The sequence below is a fragment of the Polypterus senegalus genome, chromosome 3, assembly GCF_016835505.1.
Source record: "Polypterus senegalus isolate Bchr_013 chromosome 3, ASM1683550v1, whole genome shotgun sequence".
Classification (NCBI taxonomy): domain Eukaryota; kingdom Metazoa; phylum Chordata; class Cladistia; order Polypteriformes; family Polypteridae; genus Polypterus; species Polypterus senegalus.
The window spans coordinates 229,463,619-229,475,611 of record NC_053156.1 but is presented as its reverse complement, the minus strand read 5'-3'; the positions used below and the strand labels follow the sequence as shown (position 1 = coordinate 229,475,611).

The 11,993-nt window shown below is 38.0% G+C and overlaps 1 protein-coding gene across 1 annotated transcript in view; it reads right to left on the bottom strand.

Annotated features, from left to right (window-relative positions):
- Positions 1 to 852: 852 nt before the first annotated feature.
- The window catches only part of LOC120525960 (metabotropic glutamate receptor 4-like), a 963,211-nt gene continuing 952,070 nt past the window's right edge, over positions 853 to 11,993 (bottom strand). Inside the window, 2 exon segments of the mRNA XM_039748705.1 lie at positions 853 to 1,996; positions 9,920 to 10,166. Of these exon segments, the coding sequence (XP_039604639.1) occupies positions 1,947 to 1,996; positions 9,920 to 10,166 (297 nt within the window). The 3' untranslated portion in view covers positions 853 to 1,946.

Sequence of the window (11,993 nt, the reverse complement as noted above, 5' to 3'; positions counted from 1 at the left end):
TTGGCACAAATGGAGGAGAAACACGGAGGCAGTGACATTTTGGACACCTTTATAACATATAAATGGAACAGACCTCGAATTTGCAAAACAGTATTTTATTAGAAATCTTTTTGTATAAAAATGAACATGCTCTACATTTTTATGTTTTCATAGATAAGTCATAAATATCCAGGCACTGTACTTTCATGTAATTTTTTTATAACTTTTTTTAATTGGTCAGTACATTAAGCAGACATTATCAATCCGTTTTAATAACATACATGAACTTGCCATTTAATTTGGTCAGCACTTGTACATACTTTATTTTGCAACACAAACAAAGTGTTGGAAGAAATGAAAAAAGGGGGAAAATGTGAAGAAAATCAGGAGAATTTATAGGGTATTTTTTCGGACACAATCACAAACAATCCCACAATATATTAAAAAAAGAAAGAAATGAAAAGAAAATATCTTTTTGATCTGCTCATTTTGTTATAGTGAAAAGTCTTTTGCCTCTTTTTTTTCATATTGTACTCCTGAAGGCTTCCGCCCAGAAGCTGATAAAACCATCCGATATGTACACTGATGATTCCCTCCTGTCAGCATGTCACCGGCTTTCTGAAAGGCCTCATCTGCCTTGCGGTGTGTAAAATGGCTCTGATTAATACAGCATGCTCAGTTGATACAGTTGGTTTAGAAACTGCAAGGAATGAATTTTATTACTGTACTTTTTTTTAAGGGCAGTGCATCCAAATACAGAAAATCCATTTTTACACATGACTGCCAGAAGTTCGGTCCTCCATTGACATATGAGGTGTGTGTTTGTGTGTCATGAATTCAGTTGTCTAAAATATGGCTCTCGGTCAAGGACAAGATGGCAGTGTGGAGTGGGCGGCAGTGAGGGTTTTTCTTTTTGGAGGTCAGCGCATCAAACCATGAGTTTCGTTAGCCTAGCGGTTCTGAAGAAGATCTGGACGGCAGTGTCACCAGGTGGCTAGTGCTAACAAACATTAAAGGAATGTTAAAAGTTTTACTGTGGATATTTGCAGGGCAGCAGTGCAAAGTTTTGTTGTTTTTATAATTGATAATGTACAGGAAAGACAGCTGTGCATTAAACAAATCCCAATCGACATTCCTGTAGCATTACCGCAATCATTTTTGAGTTACTTTTAAATGCCATGATAGTGATAGTGCCCAGTGATTAAAGTGCACCCACACAAATCGAAGGAAATGAGGCCCAAAGTGCAGTAAGTCTAGTATAACCTCAAACAAACATCTAGGAAGAGAGGCAAAATTAAGATCCCTGACCGTATAGGAAGTTCCCCCTGGTGTTTATTTATCATTGGCTTTCTAAATGTGCCACAAATGCCAGGGTTTACAAAATGAAACATGTGGGATCCCAGGAGGGAGTTGTTTATTTTTTTTATTTGTTTGTTTGTCTGATGAACGGCTTCTGGCTTGCGCTGTGAAGTCCATGGATGTCAATACTGATTTTACCAACTTGTTTAACTCAGATGGCCTCCTTGTGTGGTACTCCCTTTCATCCGGACCAGCATCTGTCCTTAAAAAATGGCACAGGCCATAAACTACAGAGATTTCAGGGAAACATCAGTTATACATGCAAACAGTATTGCTGACCCCAGAAAGGACAGCTGACTCAGTTAGAAATAAATCTCCTGCCGTTGCCATTGAACCTTGTGCTTCTACCCAATGCTACTCTTTATGATGTACTCCTTTCCACCTTCTGACCTCCAGTGACTTTTTTTTTTGTTCCTCTACCAGCTTTTTGTAACTTTAAAAAGGCTGTGCCTCCAACCCTGAATCCTTTCATACTTTAGTTCTGTTTGTATGTTTGTTTGTTTGTTCCACTGCACGTTACTCCTTATTGTTGAATTTTTTACATTTATTTCTGGTCATCGTGAGCTCTCCACAGTGAGGTCTGGCTCTGGCGCCCTTGAGCATTCCAGTTAGATCGCATGGTTGCTGTAGCTGATGTATGTTTGCTTAGAAGCCAAAGCTGTAAAAGGAAAGAGAGAAAGAGAGAGAGAAAAAAAAATGTAAAAACATACATGAGAAAGCCAAAGAGGCTCAGTGCTCTAGTAACTTTATCTGGTGTCCTGCTCTAAAGTGTCAGCTACTGCCGAACACCCCTAACCCTGCAGAAAAATCATTTCAGTGGGGCTTAAAGAAACATCAAGGAGCCCTCGCAGTAAATCTGAAATTTGTAATCAGTTTCCTAGAGGCTGCTGTTCCTGCAAGTCTCCATTCCAGCTTTGATTTTTAAAGTGAATAGTTCTGCACCTTAAACAATTGTGTACTTTCATCAGAAATTAACAGGTTACTCTGATATCCTCAGTCAGTGTTTTACTTTCTTCTTACTTTTTGAACATTTTATCTATGATTACTTTATTTGTTAAAGGCCACACAAGCAAAACTGATAACTGCTAATCCTTACCCATTTACTGTTAACTCCTGTTTCTTCACATTTGTCATGACCATATAGATAAATCCATAATAGAAAAGAGATCTATCATGGGAGAAGTATGTGACTGAAATGAAGAGAGCTAGGCAAGGGAGGAGGAATTAAGACAGCTAGACAAATTTACCGTATCATCAGAAAAAGGCAGTTGTCAAGCAGTAAATGATAAATACCGTATTGCGTTTAATTTAAGACACCCTCAAAATCACAATCCTCTTTCAAAAGTGAACTTGTGCCAAATTGGTTTCCTTTTCAGAATCCCACATGCTCCGAAACACTTTCACTTTGACAAGTCCTCCTGAGTGTCATCAGAATATAAGTTTAATGTCACTATAAATCTTCTTCTCACATGTACTGCTAGAGGCCAGATTTAGCACACAGGGACTCATCATTTAGAACTGCTAGGCAAGCATTAGAAGACAACTACGAAAATGGGCATTGTACTGTTTCTGTGTGACAGAGCATGATTTACCTAAGTAAGGGTCTGCACATGGAGATAGAGTATAAAGTCTTGGAACATTGCCCGGCACACCTTTGAAGCCGATGGACAGATGGAAGACAACGTCATCCTATCCTGAAAGTCTTTCCAGCGCAGCAACAAAAATGTCTGACTCTGCACAAACATCTTGCCATGGCTTCCCATCTGTTATGCTGCAGAAATCGTCATTAAAGAAAGCTAAGTTATTTTCTCTTACTGTATGTGATTTCTTACCGCCGTATCACTAAGGGAGGAATATCGCCTCTTTATAATATATCTATTTAGGTTCAGGTTACTTAAGATGCTGCAATTACAAAAGAACTTATTCCAACCATGGAGCTAGTGGCCCTTGCTGGATAGAATGAGCCAAATGACTTTCTCCTTTATAATCTCGCATGCTCTCAATCACTTTTTCTATTTACAAGCCTACACACTTTGAATCACTCATTACTTTCACCAATGCCTGCACACTCCAAATTGCTCCTCCCTTTCGCAGCCCAAGAGGCCGAATCACTTTTCCTTTTCTTAAGCCCATGTGTGCCAAATTGCTTTTCCTTTTCCCAATCCTACACACTCAAAACTACTTCACCCTTTCACAAGCCCACACACACTCAAACTGCTTTTCTGTTTTACAAGCCTGTGTGCTATGAATCACCTTTTCCTTTCGCAGACATACATGAAACAAGTCCCTTTTCCTTTCACAAGTCCATGTGCATTGAAACTCTTTCTCCTTCACAAGCCCCCATGCTCTGAATCACCTTTTCCCTTACAAAAGCCTTGGCTAGGTAAATCACTTTCCCTGTGGCAAGCCCTTGTGAGCTGAATCACATTCTTTACAAACCTATGTGCTCTCAATTGCTTGTCCATTTCAGAATCAAATCGCTTTACCCTTAACAATACAATACAATACAGTTTTTTTTGCATAGCCCAAAATCACACAAGAAGCGCAACAATGGGCTTTAACAGGCCCTGCCCCCCAGCCTTGACTCTCTAAGAAGACAAGGAAAAACTCCCAAGAAAAACCCTTGTAGGGAAAAAAATGGAAGAAACCTTGGGAAAGGCAGTTCAAAGAGAGAGAACCCTTTCCATATGAATATAATACACAGAACACAAGCTAATTGCTTTCTGTTTCACAAGTTCTCACAAGCTTACTTCCTGTATTTGTTTAGCTGCAGAAGGACTTATGAGGTGCAACAATGAAATACCTAGAATTTAAGATACACCCCAATTTTGAGTTTGGAAACATATAGAAAAAAGTGCATCTTAAATCGGAAGCAATACGGTATTGTACATTTGGTCCAAACTAAACTCTAGGTCTAAAACATTCCACATTGTTACCTGATTTTTTTTTTTAATTTAGATTTACCTTGTAAAGATTTCACTTGTCTTTAAGTAAAATGGTTACAGTGGCATAATACATGGATGCATGCACAATCAAAAGAGACGATGGAGAAGTTGGCAAATAATAAAGGCAAACAAAGAATTGCTAAATATTAATTATGAAGCAAATAATGAGCAGAAAATGGTAGTAACAGAACAACAGTGGTAATTTTTCACAGAGCCTGACAACATTTATATTTGCTTCAGTCTGCGTGCCATTAGAAATTGGGAGGTGCCAAGTGAACTTGGTTGCTCCTCTGCGTAGCAAGACCATGAATGAAATGGTCCAGCTAGAAGCTGGGAGATACCAATGGGTCACGTGCTACCTTAACATTAAACAGCCTGTTTAGTCCTTGTGATGTTTACTGTGCGGCTTGAGTTTTTTAAGATGGACTTTCTCTTGAGAACGTCTGAAGCTTTGGATGAGTGACTTATACCATTTGCTCACTTTAGCTACAATTACTAAAGGCACACACATTTTTACAACTTATGCTATTCTGGCTAGGGGCTGGCATGGTGGCACAGTGGTAGCACTGCTGCCTCACAGTAAGAGATTCGTGTCCTGGGTCCTGCCAGTGTGCAGTTTTCACACTTTTCCTGTGTCTGTTAGTGATGCTAATTTTGTCCTAGTATGTATTTGGTGTCTGGGTGTGTTTGCCCTGCAATGGACTGGCACTATGTCCAAGGTTTCTTCCTAGCCCTGCACCCAATGCTAGCTCAACTAGGCTCCAGCACTCTCTGCTACCGTGGGCTTGATTAAACAGGTTAGAAAATAACATGACATGAAATCCTCTAATCCTGAAGACAACTTTGTCTTTTTGGGTATTCTCAAGAACACTTTGACAAAGGTCAGAATTGCATGCACTGACTCAAGTTCTAATATTAACCACATTTATAATTGGTTTATAACCATAACGGCATATTTTTTAAATAAAACTTGGTTCAAATTATTATGGTTTTCAGTTATTTTTATTTTGTTACAACCATTTTGTAAAACATTTTCTCCGTAAAACGTGCCATTTTGAGGTAATTCGTTGTGGGTGCTGCCATGTTCCTATTTTCAAAGGCGCTATTGCTAGTCATGTGATCAGATGGCAGCATGTATGTCATGTCCATGCTTGATGCAAAAGTTCTAGATTTTAAAAATAATCCATGCATGATAAAAATTGTTAGAAAAAGCTTATTTAGTTATAGTTTAGACCTTCCAGACTTTGATTGTTCGACATTGGTTCCTGGCTTTTTTTAATACATTGGAAACTTGACAGACAAGAGGAGACAATTCAGTCTGTCAGCCTGTTTAGCTAATAGCTAAGTTGTATAAATGTCTGTTCTGGATCATTTTTAAATGTTGTATCAATGTCTATTCTGGATAATTTTTATACGTTGTCAACATTTCTGCCTTAAATATATTTTGTTGGCTATGACCCATGTATCTTTCTGATTCCTCTGCTGAATTTTTTTTTTGCCTCTTTATCTTTTGGTGCATTATTAATTATCCAGTCTTGGAGACTATTTTGGCCAGAATAATGTAAAGAGGCCTGAAGGCTTCACAAAATATGTTATAAAAAGTTTTGACAAACTGCCCTGATGAAAGTAGAAAGAGCTACTGTTTGCTTGTGTTGCAATTCATGTGACATCAGTCTGATGTGGCCAATTAGTTTACTTATATGAGGAAACAGGAGGGATAACCCTCAGCATGGGGTATTTGGGGTGGTGGGTGAGTTTCCACTTACTCACCCATGTGCAAAAAACTGAAGACTGGAGAATGTTACCTTTAAATGAATATGCAGTAAGTGTCACACCGCAAAAGAGGTGACCATGAAAAATTAGGGCTCAATTTGTATTTATTCCACTAGACTGTCTTCCCTTCAGCATGTCAAACTGGGTGAATTATGAAATCTGAAGTCTAGATAGCATTCACCGTGTATTAACCAAATTAAAGAAAATATACACTAATTAAAAGAAGACCTCTTTGTCATCACCAAATTATGGGTAGGCCCTGCTTCACTAATTGAAATCTCTCCTAGGGAGACTGTAGGCTATGCAGAGACTGTGCAGTGTCCATTTTAGGCCAGTGGTATGGTCTACATAGCCCTCAGCCTTATGTGGGGGTTACTCATGCATAGGCATAACAAACGTCCATCTAAATGTAACTAGGCATGGAAATCTTGTAACAGCTTGCTGTACTTATTTTAAAGTCAGCTTTTACAGCCAGTACTACTTTCATATTTTCAACCTGTAAGATAAGGCATTGACCAAAGATGACCACAAGACAAAACAGACAAAAAGTGCAGGTCTGAGAGTTTTATTATTTTTGCTCTCTGGGAATTCATATGTTTTTTTTCTTCTTGATAAGAAATAATGACAGTAACCATGCTGTGAGCAGAAATATAACAATATGCTGTAGGTATTTAAACTGTCCAAAAATTATAAATGTTTCAAAATTGGTTTTTCATGTAGTTTACCAAGCTTATTAAGAACACCTGGGTGAGATACTATGGAGCTGTGACGTAAACAATAAAGAAAACAACTTCATACAGGGAGGCTACAATTCTGCATCTGCTTCTTTGCAATTAGATCTTTCTGTTTAAAATTTTGGTGGAATTGGGTAAGAAAATACACGGTATACAAAACTTTAGATTAAAAAGCTCTACTAAAGTCAAAAAGAAAATATTTTGAACCCAAAATGTCTAAACCAAAATGAAGAAGAACAAACTTAATAAAGATGCTTGTTTAAAATGTTTACTTGGTTTGTTAAACTACTAAATAATCAGAAAATTATCATCTTCCCTAAGCAGATTTAAAGCAATGAATGGCTGGAAAACATACCTATATGAAAATGGCACTTTCATGCACATGCATAACAGCAATGTCTATCAACACCCAATTAAGGTGCACAAAATGTGCAATGTGTAAAGCAAAAAATTAAGGAAAGCAAATAATCCAGATATGTAAACAGAGGCAGAGGTCTGTGACAAATTGCAACAGTGAAGAAAACGAATGAGAACAAAATCTGATCAATGAAGTTAAGGTAAACAAATCTACTACTTTAAGTTACATGTATTCAGCACCAGGTTCCGAAAATAAAACATGATATTCATAACTTTGCAAAACAGGTATCAGGAAAAAGATATTTTAATAAAGAAGCTTAAAATACTACTCCATTCAAAAATTATATTTTTTATATATTAATTACCCCATGTAGTTTGTAGTGCCACATATGAAGTCATCTACTAGTATACTCACAATGCGCCAAACATATGTATGTTTACTAAAATATTGTTAAGTAAACTGGTATTAATGAAATAAATAAATAAACTGGTGTTAAAAAAAATCACTTTGGTAAAATGCGCTCAGACACTACAATTTAAATGCCCGCTTGTGTTTCCAGGCGTAATTTATTTAAAAATGGTTTAATAAAATTATGTGTGTTTGGGAGATTGTGAGTATACGCGTAGATGACTTGACGTGTGTTATGTGACACAAGTAACATGAAATTGTTTTCGTGGACATTTTGATATTGCTTACTGTTATCCAACTTTGGTTCCCATATACACATTCTTTCAGAAGGTTATTTTCTATCTCCATTTTGCACAAAAACATTGGATTCCAATTTTTTCTTGACTATCATTACAAACTACATGGGATACGTAACATAAAAAAATGCTATTTTTCAGTAGAGCATTACATTAATACATTAACAACACAAATAAAATATGGAGATTGTCCTGAAAAAACTAATGTAGCAGAAGTACTTGAACAGGTTCTTTGAATTAGCAGAACAATTAACATGAACATCACAGAACACATAAAGACAAATAGACAGGGTTAAAACAAGTGGCCTCCTTACTAACTAAAAAAATCTTTTAAGTAGAAAAACAGAAGCATAAAGTGGTATAAACCAATAGTGAAAACAACAGAGAAAATATATAGAGTATATATAACCTCTGAAAATTAATCAAAACACAAAATAATGCATTAGGTTCGATTTGACCATCAGGAAACATGACAATGGACATCTGGGGCCTCATGTATAATGTTGTGCATAGAATTCACTTTAAAACATGGTGTAGGGACAAAAATAGAAATGTGCATATACACAAAAATCCCAGTTACATAAAACTGTGTGTATGCCTATTTCCATGCACTTACCCTTTATAAATCCCAATGAACGTGAAATTTAACACATGTGCACGTGCCTACAGGCCCACCCTGGCTCCTCTCAGAATTTTGCATATTTTAATCTGCAAATCAATACAAACATCACATTCTGTTCGGTGTTTTGTTACAAGACAATGCCAAAATCACGTGGAAAGAAGGATTTTCACTGAATGTGAAGTTGAGGCAAGGAAAAATGTACTATTTATTGGCTTAAGCAGTGGTATAAGCAAGAAAAGAAAGTTATGGAGTGATACAGCATGGCAGAGACACTTGAAAGCTCAAGTTCAGAAAGTTCCACAGTACCAAAAATAAAAAAGAAATGGTCAGATATCAAAGTCGACATAAAAAGGCGAGTCACACCCCACCGTCTGTTTATTCTGTTTCAGACAATATTACAAATGCTGACCCATGTGCCGATGATGCGACTTCATGTGGTGATGGTGCTGCTGTACACACACCTTTGATTCGGTGATTCATCCCTGGCTTATGGATTTTGTCTGGCACTGTTGCAATAGCAATGTGTGTGCAGCTGACCGCTCTGATTACATTTGGAAAACCGGATGTTGCTGTGAATTGCGCTTTTAATGTTTCGCAGTTCAACCACAATGTAAGGAAATGTAATATGTCTGGACGAGAGCAAATAATACCATCCTAGATAGCTGGCATGACGCGACTCTGTAATGTTTGTGAAATACCTGATTGGTCAGCAAGTTCACGTTGAAAAGCTCCTGTGGTTAAAAACCCACGAGTGGACAGAACTTGCAAAGGAGCGGGTAGAGCACAATTCCTCAAACTCTGCCTTTGTAAAGCTGGAGTCAGTTCATCACACAGCTGCAAGGGGATAGCTTTTGGAAACTGAAATCGACTTAGAAGCTAGTCATTATCATCTGTAAATATGCACTCTCTTCTAATTCTTCCATTTGTGATGTCTTCAGACAACACTAAAGCAGCAGTTGGAATAATTTGGGCATTCCATGCACCATTATATTGTTACATAATGATTACAATCAAGTGGATTAAATTTGTAAATGATATGCAATTAATTTTGGTGTATTTGATAAATCCCGTGTCATTGATGCGAATATGAAAAAGGAAGGTAAATGACACAGAAACAGTAGCACTGCTTTGACGGTGGTTACCGCCAGTTTGAAAAACTAACCAGAAACTGTGCACGCAAGGTAGAGGGCTACTGTGAAAATGTGAGTGGCTTTACACTAAGTTTAGTTTTTATACATCTAAAAGTGTGAGAGGAAATGGACATACGCAACATTTTTGTGCATACTCACCATTCATAATGAGGCCCCTGGAGAGTGAGACAGCTTTTTACTAAGTGACAGCAGTTTCTCCCAGACAAATGAAATTAAAAGTCATTTTGTCATAATTGATGGGAAATTTTCAGTTCATTTCATCACAAAATATGCAAGAGGAGTTGCAGTACTCACATTGCGTTTCCAAACTTTCACAGAGCTCAGATTTTGCTTCACCATTGGGTCTAAAGCTGCCCTTTTGCGTGAACTTGTTTGACATGGTGGCAGCAGTGACCACAGCCTTCAGACTTCGCTTACGCTTGGGCACGTTCTGTTCTGGGTGAAAAAGCACAATGTACACCTTCGGCATGTAGAGCATTCCCAGAGAGACCGAGGCACTCAGGCTCACAGAAATGGTTAACGTGGTGGTTTGAATGTACATCTGCAAAAACAAACAAACAAAACAGAAAAAAACAATATTTTTATATGTCTCAATGTATAGGAAAAAAGCACCTATAGGTAAATTAAACCTGTTTAATTCTGTCAATACTTTTATACATAAAGAATATTAGAAAATATTTGACAAGACCAAGACATTCAGCCCAACAAAGCTCACCAATTTTAGCTACTTGATTTCCCCAAAATAACCTAATTACAAGTTTTAAAGGTCCCCAGAGTCCTACTTTCCACTACAATACTTTTTAATTTATTCCATGATCTATGGTTCTCTGGGTGAGAAAACCTTTAATGTTTGCATGAAATTTACCATTAACAAGTTTCCATCTGTGCCCCCATGTTCTTTTTGAACCCATTTTTAAAGTAACAGCCTGGATCCACTTTACCAGTTCCTGTCATACTGTAATTCTTAAAACTTCAATCATGTCCCCTCTAAATCCCTGTTTACTTAAACAGAAAAGGTTTGACTCCTTCAAATCTTCATAGGTCGTTCCTCTCAGCCCTGGAATCAGCTTATTCTCATTGCTGCTCCTAGGTCAGGTCAGATTGGGGAGCATGCACTGGTAGTGTGTTGCCGCACTCACCAAATGACAAAACAACTTGCCTGGTTGGCAATCCCCCAGGTAGGCATGCGGCCCAGTCCCACCCTCCGGAAATGACCTTCTATCTGCTGCAGCCAGCTGTTACATGGGTATCCCCTTGGCCTGGTACAGATGGGTCCTCAACAATGAAGATCTTGCAAGCCGGATCACCCTCAGGGAATTGCGCCACATGGCCATAATGCCATAACTGATGCTCCCTCACAATAGAGATAATGTGCCTCATTCGAGACTCTGTGAGTAACCGCTGATTCAACACAAAGTCAAACCAAAGGTACCTAAGACTTCTTCGAAGAGACACAGTACTGAAGGAGTCCAGTCTTCATCTCAGGTCACTGGATAGCATCCATGTGTCTCAACCATATTGCAAGACAGCAAGGACCATAACTTTAAAGATTTGGACCTCCGTCGTTTTGCATAGATATTGGGAGCAGCACACACCCCTTTTCCAGCAACCTCATGACCCACCCATGCTCTGCCAATCTGTCAACTGACTTCATACTAAATACATGAATGTCACTGCAGAGGTAAGTAATCCTCTCCACAAGGTCGACACTCTCCGCAGACAGACACACTCTTGATGGCTGTTCCCCATCATTCACATATCTTTTACTTTATAATTTACTTAATCTATTTAAAAAAGGGTGGCATGATGCTTCAGAGGGTTGTGCTGCCATCTAACAGTTCCAGTGTCTAAGGTCATATCCTGTGCTCATTTGTTCTTTCTGCTCTGGTTTTTCTCTTACATTGTCAAAGACATTCTAGTTAGTTTGATTAGTAATTCCAAACAGACCCTGTGCACGTGTATGTACATGCATAGAAAATTGATCAAGATTATTATTTTTCCTTGTATTTATATTTATTATGGCCCTACAAGAACTGGTTCCTGCCCAGGGTTGATTCCTGCTTTCTGCCCAGTTCTACCAAAATAGTTTTCAGACCCCCAAGAACTGGGTTTGAAAATGTTGTGATATGATAGGTGTATAGTAGGTGCTCGATATGCTCTTTTGCTTCAGTACAAAAATCAAACTCAAACCAGTAGACATCTCTTTTCCAAAATTATTTTGTGGTTTTCTCTTATATTTAACTTCACTAGCGAGGTACGCAATAATTATATAACATTACAATCTAAATCCTTCTTATATAAATACAGAGCTTTAAGGGGGCTTTCTTAGTCATTTCTAGCAGCACAGAATGTATATCAGGAAAGAACA